This window comes from Haliotis cracherodii, unplaced genomic scaffold (genome assembly GCF_022045235.1).
Source record: "Haliotis cracherodii isolate W230 unplaced genomic scaffold, xgHalCrac1.p SCAF_4, whole genome shotgun sequence".
Lineage (NCBI taxonomy): Eukaryota > Metazoa > Mollusca > Gastropoda > Lepetellida > Haliotidae > Haliotis > Haliotis cracherodii.
The window spans coordinates 20705507-20729612 of NW_027266297.1; the positions used below are offsets into that span (position 1 = coordinate 20705507).

The 24106-nt window shown below is 42.1% G+C and overlaps 2 protein-coding genes across 2 annotated transcripts; both read left to right on the plus strand.

Annotated features, from left to right (window-relative positions):
- The first annotated feature begins 5897 nt into the window (after window positions 1-5897).
- Window positions 5898-9638, plus strand: LOC139478227 (virulence metalloprotease-like). Its single transcript, XM_071260627.1, has 2 exons — window positions 5898-5928; window positions 7558-9638. Exons 1-2 carry the CDS (start codon window positions 5898-5900, stop codon window positions 9636-9638), a joined length of 2112 nt encoding a protein of 703 aa, XP_071116728.1.
- Window positions 9639-20437: 10799 nt separating this feature from the next.
- On the plus strand, window positions 20438-23594 carry LOC139478368 (uncharacterized). The gene is made up of 2 exons (XM_071260805.1): window positions 20438-20468; window positions 20980-23594. Exons 1-2 carry the CDS (start codon window positions 20438-20440, stop codon window positions 23592-23594), a joined length of 2646 nt encoding a protein of 881 aa, XP_071116906.1.
- Window positions 23595-24106: the final 512 nt, after the last annotated feature.

The window sequence follows — 24106 nt, forward strand, 5'->3', positions numbered from 1 at the left end:
GGAATGAGTGACTGTTAAATAGACAGAATCAAATCTAACAACAGTTCCATTTTCAATTACATGAAGTAATGATATCTGTATACGTTTTTTGCCCCTCAGATCAGTTTATTTATTACATTTATCACATTATATTTGCACGCACACACACACACGCACGCACCCCCCCGCCCCCCCCCCCCCCCCCCCACACACACACACACACACGCACGCACACACACACGCCAACAGACACACACACGGGCGCGCACACACACACACACGCACACACACACACCCACAGACACGCACGCACGCACGCACGCACGCACGAACGCACGAACGCACGCACGCACGCACACACCACACACTTCCACTTCCAAGTTTTGATGCATGATGCAGAACTGTGCAGCCTCCGCTTTTGGAATCATAATTAACATTATACAAGTTTTATATAGGTGATCACGTTTGTGGGTAAATGCATGAAAACATTATAACTAACTTTTTGTATGTGTTTGTTTTTTGTGTGTGTTTTACGGCACTTAAACTTAAGATTATATACAAAATGAGCTTTCCTAAAAGCAGTATTCGCGCTTGCAACAAACTTATTTGCATGTTAAAAATACAATGGGTCATATCACTACATTGAGTAGGCCCCTGAAGCCACGGGTTAGAATTGGTTAGAATAGGTCTTCAGCAACCCATGCTTGTCGTTAGAGACGACTTTGCTTGTCGTAAGAGACGACTTTGCTTGTCGTAAGAGACGACTTTGCTTGTCCTAAGAGATGACTAACGGGATCGGGTGGTCAGGCTCGGTGACTTGGTTGATACATGTCATCGTATTCCTATTGCGGAGATCGATGCTCGCGATGCCAGTCACTGGACTGTCTGGCCAGACTCGTTTACTTTACAGATCGCTGAAATATTCTTAGTGCGGCGTAAAACACCAAACAAATAATAAAAAACAAACTACATTGCGTAATTCATGATGAACAGAATACTATGGAATCCTAGCAGGGACATTGTCGCATTGTCGCCCCACAAAAACAAGCAAAAAGTGTCAAAATTAACAAAAAACGCGACATCCCTTCTTGGATTCGAAAATACTTTTTCAAGGCTAAATACCTTGGCACGTTCCCTGTTCTCTCGACATAGCTGTTATAAACACATGCACAGTTTCTTCAGTAACGCTAAGTAGTGAATGATGATGTTCACCCCATAAACAACATGTCCAGCTGTGCCTCGTGGTATGGGCCAAGTCGTCGAGTCTGGGCCATGCATCGATCCATGCCGTCGGGGCACAAGGACACACACCGTCAGACAGGTCAAACACCGTTGTTGAAAACAAACTTAGCTCTACGACTGTCGTAAGTCTATGTTAAGGTATGGGAGTTACGATCACCTTAGCGCTAAGTTCGCATTGTACAACGACACCCTGATCTCTACTTTAAGGTCACCCTATCTGCATTCATTTCGGCTTCTTCGACAAGATTATAAGATGCCTGAGATCTTTTCCACACGCCATAAAGGAATGAGTGCGTGAGTTAAAAAGATTCATCGCACCGGCAATATTACAGCCATTTAGCGATGAACACAAGATATTTATTTTAAAATATCTGTCGACAAAACGCAGTAAAACGGATATATCACAGTTTGACCAAAATTAAAAATACATAGATATACAATAGATAAGTCTTCTCAACAAGGCTATAGACCACCAATAAGTTTGACCACCTTACTGAAGATCATGGAGACTTACAGCACCTATGCGCACTGTATGACTCACCAGGAGGAGTTTACACTACGAGTAACTTCTTATCACCAACACACCATTTGTCCATCTCCCGTGGCCGTTATACAGGTGGAGATGGTATCCGCGTGTGCCGTCACGGCTGGCAGATGCATGTAGCCCGCAGATACTATCGCCATACTCCCGATGGCTGGACATGAGCCCCACGGGGGATTAAACCTCTCTGTGGCTATATTGTAGCACTAAAACACTCGCACCGCTATCTACTGTTATTATCACGTATCAGCGTCTGTTATTATCACAGACATGTACGGATATTTCATTACCATTGTTGTATAGTCAACAAGGCGTATATGGTCCCATTAATGCTAACAGCTGAAACTTGTATGCAACACCTTTGTTGATGATATATATATATATAGGGGACGACCAGAGGATGTAGTGTTGGGCTGTTGCATTATACGGAAGCTAGTATCTGCAATAGTACCGCGTTCCCAGACTTTAATTTCGTGTTCCCTCGATATAGTGCCACGTGCTCTCGAAATAATTTCCTGTTCCCTATCTATAGTGCCGCATTCTCTCGCAATAATTTACGTTCCTTGCAATAGTACCACATTCCCTCGCATGCAATAGTACCACGTTCCCTCGCAATGATTTCCCGTTTTCTCGCTATAGTGCCGCGTGCTCTCGCAATAATTTTACGTTCCCTATATATAGTTCCGTATTAACGACGCCTGACGTCTTAGCAATTTGAAAAGAAATGACAACTCTTTCGGCGCCAATGATTCGATGCTTCAATATTGTTTAGGGCAAATGTGTGAGTGTGAATAGGTCTGTTCAATAAATGAAGTAAAAATGAACAGCATAATGCAGAAGACAGTTTGTAACATTTTTATATGCTTGAGTCTCGAGTATGTGGCAGTATTGTTGATAATTTCGACTGTGAGAAGATGTGTGGCTACACAGATCTTTGATTAACATCTTCAACGTCATTAATTTGTTTTATGGATGTTAAATGCTGAACGTCATATCAAATGATATTCGAACACGTTTGTACATGTTTCTATTTCGGCAATATTGCCATTCACTTAATTCCTACCTTTCATTCAGGTTTGTTTCTGTATTTGGCGCAGAAGGAGTCCTTCACGAAGACGTGACAAAGTACATTGGTACCAAGAAAAGAGCCGTCCATCACAATAATACCATGATGGAAATCCACATTATTTCTATAATGATTTATCACTGTCGTGTATATAAGATAAAATAAAAGGATAACAACGATGAAACATCTAGCTTATTTACACCATTACTGTTTAATGGAATAACACCACCATCAACATTTTACATTGAACCAAAATATTTGTCCATCATAATATATGTACATCTTTGTGTTTAATATACATTGGATTCCATACATATCATTAAGCAAAGAAAACATTCTTCGGTAAGTAGAACGAAGACGAGTGTTCGTCACTTGAGGTGAGGTGAGGTGAGGTGAGGTGAGGTGAGGTGAGGTGAGGTGAGGTGAGGTGAAATTGAGTTTAACGTCGCATCCAAGATTATTGCACTTATACAGCGACTAGCATGCACGCGTGTGTGTGTGTGTGTGTGTGTGTGGGGGGGGGGGGTTGCTTGTCCGATGCCGATTTATAGTGCTAGCCCACTGAGATACCATATCGCAGTCCTTGTTTTAGCCACTAAATGCCGAGCGCCAGACAGGGTAACAACAAGTACCATCTTTTAACGTCTTTTGGTATGACGCGGCCGGGGATCAAACCCCGACCTTCCGCTCTCCGGGCGGACTCTCTACCTCTAGACCACGGAGGCGGTCATAAAGCAGGGTAGATGAAAACATTGACATGTATGTCATGAAAAGGATAAAGTTTTCTTGGAAAAGGGGTAAAATCATACACAATCAACCTTAATCCTACATGATATCCTCAAAACATCCATATCCCCCAAAGCAAAATAAAACACTATCAACTACCACATGACACTCCTTGGTGGCATTGCTGCATTCAAGTCGATGTATTTTCTGCTATATAGTTCATAACCATTCTCAGATAATATAAAATATACAAAGTACATATGAATTTCGCGATAGACCACTGAATGCACTTTTGACACACGCATGATCTTCTCTTGGGCGTGAACATTCCTTCCTGCTAAACAAAACATATTACAATATCAGCAACATATACAGTATATTTTACGATATGTTACAAAATACACCCAATAAATATTTATAACACCAATGTGTTAACTGCTTAGTGTTTATTCAAAGTCTTATATGTTGTTTTAGAAAGTTTCTAAAGGATTGTCGATTTTCTGAAACTTGTATCCCCAGTTAACATCGTAGAATTGAGAACGGCCCATGACACTAGGGCAAACTGTCTCCAACGTTAATCGATAGTAAAAAAGTAAATCGATCTGTGAGTCATGTCCTTGTGTAGATAAATTAACATTGTCGTATTCGATGCAGCTCCTGTTCCTGGTCCATATGAAGCGATAATTCATATAGTTACCGAAGGTTATAAACTGCCGTGGAAAAAAAAGTATTCACTAAAAAATGGGATTCGACCAAACAATTACAAACGTTATCGTAACGCTAACAGACTCACCTGTAGTGAGATACTCATTGTTATGATGCATGTAATATCGCCTTTGATACACGTTTCAAATACATCACCATGGAATAACCATTTCTTGTTTGTTTCATTTTAGTCACCATCAAACATTGGTGTATACTTTCTTTATCCCGGCAGTTAAGTAAAGGAACGCGAAATCAAAACGAGATGATTACTGCAAGGTCTCGCGGTACTATAGCAAGGGAACCTTATAACAACATGGCAGATAGGAGCTCCCGTACATTTTCGTGATTTCGTCTCATAATTAACCTAAGTAGGATATTCCAACATTTTTATTACATGTCAATCTGATTGTAATGGGTTGTAGGATCCACGATTATAAAATTTCCGTGGATATATTAATAAGATAACGGATTTGTTTGAAAATTCGTGAAACTGTATGGGTCTGATAATATCAATGTGTCACGGTAAATGACTACTTTCATGCTAGGAGTATTTAAAAGTGGACGTTGGAGCACATCAGCACATCATCACATTGAAGCTGACCTTCCGGTAAGTGTGCATTTTATTCCTTATGGTAAATCTCATATGGTAAAAATAGTATATAAATTTAGGTTTGAACGTGACCATTCCTTGTTTGTTTCATTCCTAGAACCCATCAAACATGAGTGTTTACTTTCTTTTGGAGATTCTTTAACTTTCTAAGTATAGTTTTAAAGTATTTTAAGTGATTCATTCTGAATTAAATTTCCCGTTTCACATGTAACCTGTCTAGTGAGTGAGTGAGTGAGTGAGTGAATGAGTGAGCTTGGTTTAAGGCTGTATACCAGTTATATTATAACGTGTCACCTTGATGTGTGAGGAAAGCTGGGAGTAGGGCAAGTCTTAAGTCTTTACCACGGGCATGGTGCTGACAAACCTTGAACCATAAACTGGACGAAAGGGGATTCGAAGCACGATCATAGGTGTCCGCCATGCCTAAGGTACGCAGTTTTGCACATCGAATTGCAATGCCTTCGACGATAGTCTATGCTAGAGTACATGTATATGGCATATAACAGTATCAGTAAACCCCAAGGCTCGGAGTAGATAATCCCTTACTGAATTAATGTAATGCTCTACGGATCAGTCTAAACTGAAAGTGGTTGTGATGTCACCAATACATCTTAAAACAATGTTGGGAAGCACTTTGAAATGCATATTTTGTAGGTTTCATCAGTTAAGCCAATGTGCCTGTATGTATACAGTGAAACTTCTAATAAGGGCGGCACTGTTTGAAGAACAACCGTGAAGATTATCAGATAAACGAATTATGAGTAAAATATGATTGTATACACATCTGTATTCCAAATATTAGCCAACAAGAAGGCGGGATAGCTGCATTAACAGGTTTCGGTCTGAACAAGTTTGCAAAAACTACTGAAAAGAAGTTGAAGCGCACCCGATTTTTTCATGAGACTAAAGTTAATTTGTCACCTTCAACTTTTTTTGAGTAGTATGTTTATGAAGTTTACTTTTTTGTCATAAATGTGAATAACTGATAAATATAGATTAACGTTTCTTTTCAGAAAATATAAGAGACAATGCAGGCTCTCATCTTAGCTGTCATTGCAGGTAGGTGTCAAAACATTTTTGTCAAACAAAAGTAAATATATAGTTCATTAATTTATCGGAACATTTTGCTTTATGACCAATCAACGTCAATCTACATATTCATGATGAGGAATATATTTTCCCCTGCATATGCATATTCTTTGTAGAGGTAACTGAAATATTCAATCCTTCATCGGGTTGCGAAGACACTCATTACGCTATGAGATTGCATTTAGCTGCACAATACGCTTCATGGCTTCGTTCCACAAAGTGATCTTACAAACACGATTGTGGCAAGTCTGTGTTAAAGTATGTGAGTTACGATCATCTCAGCGCTGAGATCACTTTGTGGAACTGGGCCTACGTCTTGTTTTGTCGGCCAGTAACATGAACAAATGACAGACTAGTAGGTTGGTATAATATTACTTATACTTATACTGAACAAAAGAGGTTAGCGTTCATGAATATTTCTTTTATTTGTTTTAGTGAAGACTGGGCACAATTTCATAAATATATCCCCCAAATATTCATGGTCGCAAACCATTTTTGTTCAGTATATAAGTATGAACTAGCTAGCTAACTATCTGCATCGTGCGTGGAATTACTTCAGATAAGTCTTCACGCAAGTATTCGGGTTACCGTGCCCATGTCTGAACATGTCATCCCGAAGATCCAAATGTATGAGTATTTCAGTTGTATCTCAGTTGTGTCACATGACACTCCTTGGTTGCATTGCTACATTCAAGACGATGTATTTTCTGCTATATAGTTCATAACCATTCTCAGATAATATAAAATATACAAAGTACATACAAATTTCGTTATAGACCACTGCATGCCCTTTTGACATACGCATGATCTTCTCTTGGGCGTGAACATGCCTTCCAGCAAAACAAAACATATTACAATATCAGCAACATATATATTTTACGATATGTTACAAATACACCCAATAAATATTTTAATTTTTATAACACCAATGTGTTTACTGCTTAGTGTTTATTCAAAGCGTCAACGCACTGTGTTATATGTTGTATTAGAAAGTTTCCAAATCCAAAGGATTGTCGATTTTCTGAAACTTGTATCCCCAGTTAACATCGTAGAATTGAAAATGGCCCATGACACTGGGGCGAACTGTCTCAAACGTTCATCGATAGTAAAAAGGTAAAGAGATCTGTGCCTCAGTGTATCAGTATTTCAGTTGTATCTCGGCGTGTCAGATTAATTTTGGAGTAAATCAAAACCAAAGTAAGTGTGAGACGTAGGTTTAGCACTTTGCCACAGCAGGTATGAAGCTAAAAGACCAAGGATAGTTTCCTGGCGTATCTTGGATTCGAACCAACTACCAGCGGATCCTGACAACTAAGGGACGCAATCATTGCGACATTGTTAGATATAGACATGATTACATAACGCTTGTAAAGGGAATCATTTCAGGTGGTGAATGCTACTGTAAATAGTATGTTAAAATTTATATCGGTATTAAATTAGTTGGGTTTGTTGCTTTCTAAAATGTTCAGCCCAAAGGAAGAAACTCTCTTTGGTGTTTCATGTATGGAAATCTGTTTGTGTACATGCTATGTTTGCCTAAATCTGAAACATAATCTAAAATCTGTACCTGTATACTTCATTCCTTTTTATCATTTACAGCTTTGTGTCACGTGATGCACGTGGATGCTGCGCAGGTGCTAGACGCCAACATCCGCTTCCGGTACTCACTACACCGCAACGGGCGTCAGGCATATCGTCATCCCACACTTGCCAGCCTCCTTGGTCTTCCCAGAGATGTCACATTAGAGGTCGTCGACACCATCACCACCGTCCATGGCGCGCAAAGACGTCGTTACCGAGAGTTGTATAAGGGCATGCCTGTCATAGGGTCGAGTATTGAAGCCGACGTTGACGACAACGGCCGATACGACGGTGGCGCTGTGACGGGGACACTGATTCTGTCTATGACCAACGACATCCCCAACCCTGGGCTGTGTCAGTTGACGGAACAGGAGGCACAGGACACCCTCCTTCAAGGGGAAGGACTAGCCCTAGATATACACATTCTGCGTAAGGAAATTGTCAAAAAGATATTTGTGGACAACGCCAAGAAAGCTCATCTTGTGTTCGCCACGGACATACTTGTTGAGCTCCCGGAAAAGGAGTCAAGACCATACTACCTCATTGATCGTTGCGACGGTTCGGTTCTCAAGAAGTCAAAGAAGATGAGTACGATGTTCAATCCCCGAGAAGTATCTATGACAAGTACTCAAGACTGGGGGACGGGGGAAACGACTCTGGATTGGGGAACAGGGGGAACAACTCTGGACTGGGGGACCGGGGAAACAACTCTGGACTGGGGGACTGGTAGTACAGATAATTGGTTCAGCCCTTCTCCAAGTGGCAATACCAACAAAGTGTCTCCCGTCTCCAGCACTGACACCGTATCTTCCCCTACTACACCGAGCCAAAAAGTCACCACAGCTCCAGTAACAGCCAAACCTGGCGAGAAGTGTGCAACCTTTGTGAAGGGGACCGGTGGTAACCCAAAGACAGGAGCCATCGTATACAGCACACCCCCCTACTGTCTCGACGTGAGAGTGGAGGGAGACATGTGCTTCCTGGAAAATAAATATGTCAAAGTCGTTGATCTGAAACAGACAAAAAACGAAGAGAAGACTGAGGTTGTTAGCTTCAAATGCTCAGACGGGTACAACGACGCCATCAACGAAGCCACGAACCCCGTCCTCGACGCCCTCTTCTACGGTACAGCTACTTTCAAAATGTTTGAAGACTGGTATAACACTAAACCCCTGAACATTCAGCCGTTCCTCCTGGTTCATTACGGTAACATGATTGATAACGCTTTCTGGAACGGACAGAAGATGCTGTTTGGGGATGGAAGCCAAGACCAGACATATCCCCTGGTAGGACTTGATGTCATAGGTCACGAGCTGGCACATGGGGTTACTGAGCAGAACTCTGGACTTGAGTACTCTGGGCAGTCGGGCGGGATTGATGAAGCCTTCTCTGATATTGCAGGAGAAGTTGTAGAGGCGTATGTTCGTAAAACAGACTGGCTAGTCGGTTTCGATCTATCAAAGTCAAAGACTGAAGCGTTGAGATATTTTAAAGACCCCACCAGGGATGGAAGCTCAATAAAAGATGCCAAAAACTTTGAAAGCGACATGGACGTCCACTTTAGTAGTGGCGTCTTCAACCACGCTTTCTACCAGATCGTCGAAGTCGGGAAGATCCCGATTAAATACGCGTTTGAGGGTTTCCTTATCGCTAACAAGGTTTACTGGAAAGAGGACACGGGGTTCGTCGATGGCGCATGTTCCACTATCCGGGGCGCTTACGATGCTGGCTTGGACACGGAGATATACGCAGCAGCCTTCACAGCTGTAGGGGTCAATGCTTGTCCTTTGACCAAATTTCTTCAGTTGCTAACCCCCTCGAAACAGCGCTCCAACATCCGGGTATCCAGCATCCGACAACCACTGTTTGGGATCAAGACCATAGACACAACCAAGAAGATCGTCGTGGAGGCTGTTAGTGTGTCTGGAGCGGCTGTGAAGCTGGCGTTGTCGAGGACGGTGTCTCGAAGTAACCCTGCTGCTTCAGGGACTGGGAGGGTGGAGCTGACGGTGTCGGGAATAGCTTTGTACTACGTCCGCGTCTTCACCGACTCCGCCGACGAGATCAGTGACGTCAAGATCACTTTAAAATTGGAATAGATAACAATGAAGGTCGAGTGGAGACAAATCTGTATCCACTGGCGTCAGAATCTGTTGTATATTAATCACTCTCTAATACATGTTAATATCAATCACTGTCTCTTGTTTTCTGTTAGACTTTAATTCCCAATAACAATGGCAACAAAATGAACGTTCTCAACAACCGTTGCTCGTCGTGAAGCTATGATAAATAACTATTTAGTATTCTTTTATGCCGCTATTAGCAGTATCTCTAAGGAAATTAATACATGCAAACATAAACATTACTGTAATTAATGGCAAATCAAATTAAAAATTACCAGAAAATCTTTGCAACCAGACAATAAACAATCAATATGTGACCACATCCTCATTATTGCAAATGGGCATTTGGATAAGTGAGCAATATTCTAGCAATATCAAGGCGGGGGACACCAGGAATAGGCTTCACACACTGTATCCATGTGGAGAATCGAACACGGGTCTTCGGCGTGAACCACTAGGCTACCCCACTGCTCTTCTATTCTGTATTGAGGGCTGTTATGAGGGTCTTGATCGTCATGTTATCCTGTTGGATAAAGATAATCCGGAAAGCATCGGTTCATATAAATGTTCACTATTTCCGATTTTGGCGCAGTGTGCACATACACTATTCTAGGCGTTTGATTGACTCATTGTGGACCGTGACCTTTACGGGACTACTTTCGCTGACAGTCAGCAGTATGCCAGTGACACCATCGCTACATTTAAATACAGTGTGGATCAGACAAACCAATGATTTGCTTGTGTTTATATATATATGAGTGTTTGAGTTATTTTGTATGCCGCTCTTAGAAGTATCCAGTCAAATGGCGGTGATTGTGAACGACAGTACAACGCTGGCTGTCGAGGCACGATGACCGACATTCAACCAAGTCGCCTCTTTCATCAAGCTTAGGCTGCTGGAGACATGAATGAGAAATAACACCATTTCTACCTAATTATCTGCACTCTCGTCTTGGCATCATCATAACTGACTGTACTGTGAGACCTGGTTTAAACTGAGGGTGCCGTTCCCCTAAATCGTCTAGTTTAACCATTGCCCATGTTACAGAATAGTTGTAACTAAGTAATATTCTCTATATATGAGGGCCTGGAGTTTTTGTTTGAAACAGTTGGTTTGGTTGTTTGATGTTTAACACCGCACTCAGTAAATTCCATCCATCATGACGGCGGTCTGTTAATAATCGAGTCTGGACCAGAGAATCCAGTTATTGATATCATGAGTAATTGGGATACGATGACATGCATCAACCAAGTCACTGAGCCTGACCACCCGATCCCGTTAGTAGCGCCTAACGACAACCATGGGTTGCTGAAGACGAATTCTAACCCGGATCTATACGGGTAAGTGGTTTTGTGCCACGAAAAGCTTGACTCCAACCAACACACCCTTCAAGCTTCAAGACGATTCAAGACATTCTCAGTCATATTTTTTTTTCAAGTTAATCGATCAATGCATAGATGTTTAAATTTCGGTTTCGGGTTCAGCTTGCTCTCAATATGTTTAACATAGTGTTTATACTGAGAATTGTCAAATATGTGGCACCGATCTCCAAAGCCTGGTGGAATAGGTATTCTGCAATAAGGAACTATTTTCCCCATATATTTCTTTTTTATACTCCGCCCCCCCCCCCCCCCCCCCCCCCCTCCCCTACAAACTTTACCCTAGGACAATTATCGATAGAATTGTCTCCCTTTGACCATGGCCATAACTTTGCCGTTGATTGCAAACCTCGATCAGGTAGGTCTATTTGTCATTTCAATTTTATAAATGCAATACATGAAGAAACTATCTAGATCTACTATGGCCCATGAGAGACATGGAGTCTGTTTTTCAATAATTTGATATTTCACTTACTGTTATCGTAACCTTTTGCAAATTAACACGATTCGTCATACAAATATGTGATCATGCATAAAGTAGATATTGAATCGCTGAACAGTGAAGCGAAAATGTCAAAAACTAAAATGAAAATGTCGAAAACAAAAACGAAAAGGTCAGCGATTCAATAGCTTCTTGAAAGTACATTTTCCATGTTTTCGGTTGTTTTTATACATGATTTATCACACATTTGTATGCCAAATTGTGTTAATTTGCAAACGGTTACGATAAAAGTAAGTGAAATATAAAAACATTGAAAAACAGATCCTATGTCCCTTATGGGCCACCGTATAGATCTAAACCTGTTTGTCCCTTGGTCGTACATTACAATATAGTATCCAGTTCCATTTTGACCGATATTTGTTTTTAAATTAAAAGTGATTTTAGAAGTTATTTGAACTTGTGTTTTATGTTTCATGTCTTGAAACAGGTCAATGATAAGAATGTTACAATATGACTTTATGGTGATGGTTTCTTTTTTTCCACATTGCAAAAACGTTTAGGTGCCATTTATACATCATTTATACATCATTTGCCCAAATCATATACTCATCTGTCGAAGTCACTATAATATGAAAAAGAAACACAATAACCTGCCAAAAAATGCTCTATATTGTTTACAGTTAAGAAATTTCCAAAACAATTCATGGAATCGGGGTGGACTAATTAGAAACATTATGAACTCTTGATAAAACGTAAACATGTGTATAGTAGTCCTCTGTGAAGATCCAGGTCAGAATTGGTCTTCGGAAACCCATGCTTGTCATCAGAGGCAACTAACGGTATCGGGTGGGCAGGCTCAGTTGATGCATCTCATCCTGTTCCAGTTGGGTAAATCGATACTCATGTCAATCACTGAATCGTCTGGTCAAGACTCATTTATTTACTAACTGTCGTCAATTAGCCGGAATATTGCTGAGTGTGGCATTAGACAGCAAACAAACATAATACTCACAAGTATTATGAGAGGTGATTATGTTTGTAGGGCGACTAATGGGATCGGCTGGTCAGGCTGGCTGACTTAGTTGATGCATGTCATGGTATCGCAATTGAAGATCCGGGGTAGAATAGGTTTTCAGCAACCCATTCTTGCCGTAAAAGGCGACTATGCTTGTCGTAAGAGGGGACTAACGGGATCGGGTGGTCTGGCTCACTGACTTTGTTAAAGCATGTCATCGATCCCAATTGCGTGGATCGATGCTCATGATCTCAATCACTGGACTGTCTGGTCCAGACTCGATTATTTACAGACCGCCGTCATATAGCTGGAATATTGCTGAGTGCAGCATAAAACAATCAATCAGCCAACCCAATAGCGGAGATCGATGCCGATGTCAATGAAATAGTTTGTCTGTTCCAGACTCGATTATTTACAGACCGCCACCATTTAGAGATGGAATATTCCTGAATGAGGCATTACACAACAAACAAACAAACAAACACTGTGTTATACATCAATTATTATTAAACGAGTGCAATATCAATCATTTTTCCCATCTCTATATTACAAATACTTGTATTACAAGCCAGTATTTGTATCAACTGTTATTTAACAGGTGAAGTATCAACAAATACTTGCGTTCTGTATCACCTGTTATGAAAAGAGTGAAACCTTAACGTTCTTTCTCATCTATATCACAAATATTCATGCTATGTATTAAATGTTATGAAACAAGTACAGTTTTCTGTGTGTTTTAAATTCTTGTGTTTTATTATTAAATTGTTATTAAAGGCTGGTTCCCATGTACATGCAACTTCGATTGTTTATTATGAAATATATGCATATGATGTATAAACTTCCAACGCTAATGTGGTCACAGGCGGCCTAGCGGCCATGCTAGTAGCGTCCTTATCCATGCGAGGATGCACTGAGTGTTTGTTGGTTCAAATCTCTGATTCCCCCTGTTGTGATCCTTGGGTCCTTCTGTGTCGTCCAGAGACGTCTGTTCAAGGCCCAACGGTAATTTTCTAGAGGTCAAGCCACCCCTGCAGCTGCTTTATCAGCTGGGTTTATGTTTTCATCGTCCACCAGTCGACTAGAACAGAATTATCACTGAATCTATCTCATCAATATTCAAATTCACACATGATCGTGGACGGAACAGGTCAAAAGGGCCACAGGAGAAAGTATTAATATCAAGGGTAAATAGTGTAAGTTTCTGTTTGTTTGCTCTAATTATTTTGACCGCCTCCGTAGGCCAGTGGAAGAGCCTCCAACCGGAGAGCGGAAGGTCGGGGGTTTGATCCCGGTCGCGTCAGACCAAACGATATTAAAGGTCGGTACTTGTTACCCTGCGGCATTAAAGAGCTAAAACAAGGACTGGTCGGCTGTCTGAGTGGTATTCATGTTAAACTGTGGTATCTGAGGGGGCTAGCACTATAAAATCGGCATTAGTTCAGACAAGGACATGCACGCACACGCACACACCTGCATACAGGTCGCTATATAAATTCAATAATCTTGGACAGACGTTAAATCCCATTTCACTTCACCTATATTTGTTTCATTGACCCAAAGGATTTACAATACTTCACTACAGTATACTTCTGTGATACATACTGACTGGACTGACTCAGTGTCAGAGTGATGGTATAAACTATTAACATGCCGCTCACCGTGCCTGCTCAGTGTGTAAAGTACCAAAACTGTTGGGAAGAATCTGCATGTTCTTGAGCGACTCCGACTTTGTACAAGCTTGGGCCAGCCCAGTTCCAGGAAGCCTCACCACCTGAGGGCAAACTGCGACGATGCATAAGGAGGACAGCCCAACAGTTCACAAGAAGAAATATTTGCCTCCTGGAATCTGTTCAATGGTGGAAATCTCAGCCCAACTAAATTAGTGAGTGAGTGAGTATGGTTTTACGCCGCTTTTAGCAATATTCCAGCAATATCACGGCGGGGGACCAGAAATGGACTTCACACAACTCAATTAACCATTTCAATATCGGGTGTGACCACCATTTGCATTAATACAGGAGAGGCAGTAGCGGTGCGTTGAATACACAAGATGATTGAAAACAGCATGGTGAATGTTCCAAATACCAACCAAAAATCGTGCCAACTGAGCTAGCGTTACCGGCTAGTTTTGGTCCTGTCGTAGGCGTCGTCCTCGTTAGCCCCGGGTCTGAAGAAACAGCCGGCAGTATAGGAATTATTTGCTGTCTCCAAAAGTATGTTACGACACATGCAACATGTGGGCGCGTATTATCATACTGCAACGTGACGTTACGTCCCTGTATTTTCCCAAAAGTTAGAACATGTCCAGGTTGTGTACGCCATTCAAACTGCTGTTAACTATTAGGAGTTGCGTTCTCCCTTGAGTTCTCCCCATACCATTTAACTTCCGTCCCGAAACTGACGACACTGAGTAACGCAAGCGTCGCTAAGACGTAAGATCGACGTTCTCCTGGACGCCCGTCGACCCTTGCACGATCACAAGAACTGTCCAGATTAAACCTGGACTCATCTGTGAACAGTATATTGTGTCAGTCTTGTCTTCTGAACCTCAGATGCTGTCTCCACCAAACTAGGCGTGCCTGATGGTGAAGTTGAAGGAAGGCCCCGGATTGCCCTCGACTCCCCACTTACACGTACAGACATCCTTCTAGACACTGCTACCTGGTAGCGTCGAGAATAATGTTCGTGTCGGAAATTGAAAACTGTGTACAAGATAACTCCTCACAGCGGAGTTCCTTATATCGGTAGGCTAACGAGTGTCAATTTAACCTTGGGACGGAGCTTGGACTGTAAACACTTAAGGGGTCACTCTTTGTTACGAGCTGCCGTGGGAGTATTCCCAGGGCCCATAGGCCAACAGAACACATTTTATGAACGACTCATTTAAATTGCTGCCACTCACAATCAACAAGTGAAAATGCATTAAGTGGGTGAGATATACTTCAAAAAATATATGTGAATAAATAAAAAGATTAAAAAAAATTTGTTTTCTATGCTTTGGGAAGCCTGTTTAGTTTGTACTATCAGGTAAAACACATCGTCATATAGCTGGAATATTGCTGAGTCAGGTAAAGACAGTCCAGCCCCAGCACAGTTGTTGTGGAAACGTTAAGGACAAGCAACTGACCTGCACATAACTCTCTAGCGCTGACAATGGCAATAATAGCCCAGCTGCAATATTATCTATTGTGTATCCACTACACAGTCGCCATGAAGATGTACATATATGCCAAAGTGCCAAGATTATATGATAGGTACAGGCTAGTTGACATTCTGACGTGGGGTCGGCTTGGACACAATATTTCGGTTCTTCAGACAGCGCTTGAAAACATACACAACGTTATCTCTGAATATATCCAAAATACTATTTGGACGGACATCACATTATTTTAAAAATCCCCCAGCATGTCCATGGAAAGAGCTTATTGTGTTTGGAACGCCTGTGGACAAATTGTTTTTTAATGCACAGTCGGGAACAGATTGCGCACCCCCAAAAACGCTTCTCACACGTGTACGCACTTTTACGTAATCGATTTGACAGTTTTGCCAGAATGTGTCGCCATTAAGGTCATTGCGACTATTTGTGTGGATGGAAATCTAAAATGGATTAACACTTCCATTTACTATTGTCTACATAATAGAATGAGTTTCATGTATAATATCGACTTGCGCACCAGATGTGTCAAAGGTGAAACCTCATGCACTTAGGCTTCGAAACTGTCGATACTGGCTTCCGACCGAGCTAAATAAAGAGACTGTAAGGGAGGTAAGTATATTCATACTTTTTTGAATGCAACAATAAGTAAACGGTTTACCATTTAAACAATTCTTTTTGTAAATGAACTCGTACCCATTGTGTAATATTAATAATAACGATTAATTGCGCATACAGCGATTATGATTGTTGTTAAACATGTCTTTCTTCTGTCTTATCCTATGTTCAGTACATGTATATGTTCTGTTACTGTTAATTCATGCACTTTCCGAGCCGTCTAAGGCGCCGCCGAAAAGGAATGTGAGTTGCGCCGTTTATGCCTGCCACAAACTTAGAGTGGGTTCGAATGTAGCTAGGTTTGTCAGCACTACATTCGTGCTCGCGAATTTCACCAAAATGGTTAACGTCTAAGACCTGCATCACTAACGTTTTTCTCACATAACAATTGGCCAGCGTATATGACATATAGCAGGATGAGGCTCTTCCGACTGACCAACGCAGTAAACACTTGGATACAACACAGTAAACATGTGGATACAACACAGTAAACACTTGGATACAACACAGTAAACACGTGATTACAACGTAGTGAACACATGACTACAGTACAGTAAACACTTGGATACAACACAGTAAACATGTGGATACAACACAGTAAACACTTGGATACAACACAGTAAACACTTGGATACAACACAGTAAACACTTGGATACAACACAGTAAACACTTGGATACAACACAGTAAACACTTGGATACAACACAGTAAACACTTGGATACAACACAGTAAACATGTGGATACAACACAGTAAACACTTGGATACAACACAGTAAACACTTGGATACAACACAGTAAACATGTGGATACAACACAGTAAACACTTGGATACAACACAGTAAACACTTGGATACAACACAGTAAACACTTGGATACAACACAGTAAACATGTGGATACAGCACAGTAAACACTTGGATACAACACAGTAAACACGTGATTACAACGTAGTGAACACATGACTACAGTACAGTAAACACTTGGATACAACACAGTAAACATGTGGATACAACACAGTAAACACTTGGATACAACACAGTAAACACTTGGATACAACACAGTAAACACTTGGATACAACACAGTAAACACTTGGATACAACACAGTAAACACTTGGATACAACACAGTAAACACTTGGATACAACACAGTAAACATGTGGATACAACACAGTAAACACTTGGATACAACACAGTAAACATGTGGATACAGCACAGTAAACATGTGGATACAACACAGTAAACATGTGGATACAACACAGTAAACACTTGGATACAACACAGTAAACACGTGATTACAACGTAGTGAACACATGACTACAGTACAGTAAACACTTGGATACAACACAGTAAACATGTGGATACAACACAGTAAACATGTGGATACAACACAGTAAACATGTGGATACAACACAGTAAACACTTGGATACAACACAGTAAACACTTGGATACAACACAGTAAACACTTGGATACAACACAGTAAGCATGTGGATACAGCACAGTAAACACTTGGATACAACACAGTAAACACGTGATTACAACGTAGTGAACACATGACTACAGTACAGTAAACACTTGGATACAACACAGTAAACATGTGGATACAACACAGTAAACATGTGGATACAACACAGTAAACATGTGGATACAACACAGTAAACACTTGGATACAACACAGTAAACATGTGGATACAACACAGTAAACATGTGGATACAACACAGTAAACATGTGGATACAACACAGTAAACACTTGGATACAACACAGTAAACACGTGATTACAACGTAGTGAACACATGACTACAGTACAGTAAACACTTGGATACAACACAGTAAACATGTGGATACAACACAGTAAACATGTGGATACAACACAGTAAACATGTGGATACAACACAGTAAACACTTGGATACAACACAGTAAACACTTGGATACAACACAGTAAACACTTGGATACAACACAGTAAACACTTGGATACAACACAGTAAACATGTGGATACAACACAGTAAACACTTGGATACAACACAGTAAACATGTGGATACAGCACAGTAAACACTTGGATACAACACAGTAAACACTTGGATACAACACAGTAAACATGTGGATACAACACAGTAAACACTTGGATACAACACAGTAAACACTTGGATACAACACAGTAAACACTTGGATACAACACAGTAAACATGTGGATACAACACAGTAAACACTTGGATACAACACAGTAAACACTTGGATACAACACAGTAAACATGTGGATACAACACAGTAAACATGTGGATACAACACAGTAAACATGTAGATACAACACAGTAAACATGTAGATACAACACAGTAAACACTTGGATACAACACAGTAAACACTTGGATACAACACAGTAAACACTTGGATACAACACAGTAAACACTTGGATACAACACAGTAAACACTTGGATACAACACAGTAAACATGTGGATACAGCACAGTAAACACTTGGATACAACACAGTAAACACTTGGATACAACACAGTAAACATGTGGATACAGCACAGTAAACACTTGGATACAACACAGTAAACATGTGGATACAACACAGTAAACACGTGATTACAACGTAGTGAACACATGGCTACAGCACAGTAAACACTTGGATACAACACAGTAAACACATGGCTACAGCACAGTAAACATGTGGATACAGCACAGTAAACACTTGGATACAACACCGAAAACATGTGGATACAACACAGTAAACATGTGGATACAGCACAGTAAACACTTGGATACAACACAGTAAACACATGGCTACAACACAGTAAACATGTGGATACAGCACAGTAAACACTTGGATACAACACAGTAAACATGTGGATACAACACAGTAAACACGTGATTACAACGTAGTGAACACATGGCTACAGCACAGTAAACACTTGTATACAACACAGTAAACACATGGCTACAGCACAGTAAACACATGGCTACAACACAGTAAACACGTGATTACAAAACAATAAACACATGCTACAACGTAAACACAAGGATACAACACAGTTAACACATGGATACAGCACAGTAAAGATACATTAGGAGAATATTTTCGTATTTCTTCAGCGGAAGGTCGGTGGTTCGATCCCCGGTCGCGTCTCTCAAAACGACGTTAAAAGATGGACCTTATCGGCTCCGAGTCACTCTACTGTATGAGTGGATTATACATATTAGTCTTGCGGCATGGTGTATGGTCAGTAGGCTAGCCCTGTAGAACCTGCATTTATCCGGACTGGTACATGTTGACACACGCACGCTCGCATGCACGCTCGCTCGCACGCACGCTCGCACGCACGCACCCACACACGCACGCACGCACGTATGCACACACACACGTGCATGCACATCTCTATATACATGTAAGTGCAATAAAATCTTGTACTACTTGCTGTAGTAGGGATTAAAAACTAACGCTGGATTTGCCCCAACACAATGCAAGAATAAAACACGTATTTCGGGTCGAGATGAGCATGTATCGCCATTTACTAGCCATATGACGGCGGGGGCATACGTTATGTGTCACCAGTGTTGTCCCCATCTGGTGCAATGGAACCAAGGTCATCAGCGTGTCCAGCGTACGTTTAAACCACTACAAATTACCCTCCACATCCTGCTGTGATAATCTCCAAAGGATTGAATGTAATTGCATGAGGATCAACCTGAACGGTAACAGTAGTTGCGATGTCATCATATTATACAGTTTATCAATGGCAGTACGATTAATCACCAGTTGACTGAGCAAATACCTCTTGCTAAGCGGAAACAAAGACTCGCGGATGTGGAACTAAAAGATGCTGGTGTAGATCTTGAACACATAAACTACTAAAGCAAGTTAGGGAACACCCACAAGAGTGTGTTTTGCAATACCTTTCAGCCATGACAGATTAACTGTGGTCACATTAACAAATCTAGTGTTCTTTAATTTCTTTTGAGTAGTATATGGTGTGTGCATGCGTGTGTTTGTGTGTATGTGTGTATGTGTATTATATACACGCACGCACGCACGCAGGCACGCACACACGCACACACGCACGCACGTACACACGCACGCACGCAACAAAGAATAATCGTCCACAAGATGGTACAATGTACTTATACATACAATTTATTTTATTTTATTCAGACAATTCGGGGCAATGCGCGCCTTTATCTTGACTTTGATTGCAGGTAGGTGTCAAACAATCAGAACACAATCACGAAATATTATGCATCAGTAAGTTATCAGACAATAAGGCTAAATTTATAAATGGAAAATTATCTAACCCAGGATATGCGTAAGCCAATGAGCAGCCCACCCACCAGAGCAATTTGTTAGGAAGAAAAATAATGTTGACTCTGGCTTACAAATGTTTCACTGAGCATGCTGAATGTCCTGATATTGTGTTGTGAGAACGATGTTCTGCTCCTTTGTTTAGAGAAAAATTGTTGCTTCTGAATCAATGACCGAAAACATATTGAGTCTCTTACAACCCAGTTCCAGGCAGCCCTCCACCACTACCTAAGTAAATGGTCCCCCTAATGTAGCATATACTGATTCATTTATGAAAATTCATGAAATGATATGCTTACGACAGTCGTTGACATTATAGAAAATCCGTTAAGTTATGAAAATGAAGGGCATGGAGACTTCAAAAGAGTGCCCATAATACACTCGGCTCCTTTTTTTTTTCTTTTACAGCTTTGTGTCACGTCATGCGCGTGGATGCTGCGCAGGTGCTAGACGCCAACAGCCGCTTCCGGTACTCACTACACCGTAACGGGCGCCAGGCATATCGTCGCCCATCAATTGCCCGACTCCTACAGCTTCCTAGCGATGTCACACTCCAAGAAAGCAACACCATCACCACCGTGCATGGCGCAAAACGATGCCGATTACGGGAGTTGTATAAGGGCATGCATGTCATAGGGTCGAGTATTGAAGCCGACGTTGACGACATCGGCCGATACAGTGGTGGTGCTGTGACGGGGACGTTGATGCTGTCTATGACCAACGACATCCCCAACCCTGGGCTGTGTCATTTGACGGAACAGGCGGCACAGGACATCCTCCTTAAAGAGGAAGGAATAGCCCTAGATATACACATTTTACGTAAAAGAATCACCAAGAAGGTATTTGTGGACAAAGAACAGAAAGCTCATCTCGTGTTCGCCACTGACATCCTTGTTGAAAACACGTTAAAAGAGTCAAGACCATATTACCTCATTGATCGCTGCGACGGTTCGGTTCTTAAGAAGTCAAGAAGGCTGAATACGAAATACCGATTACATGGAGCAGATGTAACTAGCACGGAGGAGTCTGGGGTGACAAGCACGGAGGAGTTTGGGGTGACAAGCACAGAGGAGTTTGGGGTGACAAGCACGGAGGAGTTTGGGGTGACAAGCACGGAGGAGTTTAGGGTGACAAGCACGGAAGAGTTTGGGGTGACAAGCACGGAGGATGTCGGGGTGACAAGCACGGAGGAGTTCGGGGTGACAAGCACGGAGGAGTTCGGGGTAAGCACGGAGGAGTCTGGGGTGACAAGCACGGAGGAGTTTGGGGTGACAAGCACGGAGGAGTCTGGGGTGACAAGCACGGAGGAGTTCGGGGTGACAAGCACGGAGGAGTTTGGGGTGACAAGCACGGAGGAGTTCGGGGTGACAAGCACGGAGGAGTTTGGGGTGACAAGCACAGAGGAGTTTGGGGTGACAAGCACGGAGGGGTTTGGGGTGATAAGCACGGAGGAGTTTGGGGCGACAAGCACGGAGGGGTTTGGGGTGATAAGCACGGAGGAGTTTGGGGTGACAAGCACGGAGGAGTCTGGGGTGACAAGCACGGAGGAGTTTGGGGTGACAAGCACGGAGGAGTCTGGGGTGACAAGCACGGAGGAGTTTGGGGTGACAAACACGGAGGAGTTTGGGGTGACAAGCACGGAGGAGTTTGGGGTGACAAGCACGGAGGAGTTTGGGGTGACAAGCACGGAGGAGTTTGGGGTGACAAGCACGGAGGAGTTCGGAGCAGAGGAAACCTCCACTGAGAGTGAGCCCTCAGCAACTGTCACAGTACCAGCCGAACCTGACGGTCAGTGTGCAACCTTTGTGAAGGGGACCGGTGGTAACCCAAAGACAGGAGCCATCGTATACAGCACACACCCCTACTGTCTCGACGTGAGAGTGGAGGGAGACATGTGCTTCCTGGAAAATAAATATGTCAAGGTCGTTGATCTGAAACAGACAAAAAACGAAGAGAAGACTGAGGTTGTTAGCTTCAAATGCTCAGACGGGTACAACGACGCCATCAACGAAGCCACGAACCCCGTCCTCGACGCCCTCTTCTATGGCACAGCTACTTTTAAATTGTTTGAAGACTGGTATAACACTAAACCGCTGAATATTCAACAATCATGGCTCCTGGTTCATTACGGTAACATGATTGATAACGCTTACTGGAACGGAGGGAAGATGTTATTTGGGGATGGAAGCCAAGACGAGAGTTATCCCCAAGTAGGACCTGATGTCATAGGTCACGAGCTTGGACATGCGATATCAGAGCAGCACTCTGAGTTAGAGTACTCTGGACAGTCGGGCGGGATTGATGAAGCCTTCTCTGACATTGCAGGAGAAGTTATAGAGGCGTATGTTCGTAAAACTGATTGGCTAGTCGGTTTCTATCTATCAAAGTCAAACACGAAAGCGCTGAGATATTTTGAAGACCCAACCAGGGATGGAAACTCTATAAAAGAGGCCAAATATTTTGAAAGCGACATGGACGTCCACTTTAGTAGCGGCGTATTCAACCACGCCTTCTACCAGATCGTCGAAGTCGGGAAGATCCCGATCAAATACGCGTTTGAGAGTTTCTATATCGCCAACAGATTGTACTGGAAAGAGGACACGGGGTTCGTCGATGGCGCATGTTCCACTATCCGGGGCGCTTACGATGCTGGCTTGGACACGGAGATATACGCAGCAGCCTTCACAGCTGTAGGGGTCAATGCTTGTCCTTTGACCAAATTTCTTGAGATGGTGACCCCATCAAACAAACGCTCCAACATCCGGGTATCCAGCATCCGACAACCATTGTTTGGCATCAATACCAAAGATGCTACCAAGAAGATCGTTGTGGAGGCTGTTAGTGTGTCTGGAGCGGCTGTGAAACTGGCGCTGTCGAGGACGGTGTCTCGAAGTAACCCTGCTGCTTCAGGGACTGGGAGGGTGGAGATGACCGTGTCGGGAATAGCTTTGTACTACGTCCGCGTCTTCACCGACACCATCTACGAGATCAATGATGTCAAGATCACTTTGAAATTGGAATAGATAACAATGAAGGTCGAGTTGAGATAAATCTGAATCCACTGGTTTCAGAATTGTAATTCCACCGGCGAATAAATAGGAACTGTCATGCCTATCCATTTTCCTTGTTTTCTATCAGGTTACGTGTTCATGGCAAAAGAACACGAGGCAATTGAGTTAACTGACTTTAAAAGTCCAGTTTCCACCCTTGCCGAACTGGTCTGGAATTTCAGGGATCGATCGTAGCGCCACCAGTGGCTATTACTAGTTTTGTCCCTTCCATGCCCCTCATATTGACCAATTAGATTCCATTTCTTATATCCCTGCATTTGCTTCAAACAAAATGGCGGTGCCATGTCATGTCATGTGACCGTTCCCCAATATATTTAAGTTCTGAACAAGTGAATGCACATGTGCATCACAGCCTAATTTCCAACAGAGTCGCGTCATTTCCAGTTGATGATGAAGCTATGAGAGAAAAATTAATACATGCCATGAACGCAATGTGAGTTGTAAGGTTAATGAATCATATGAAA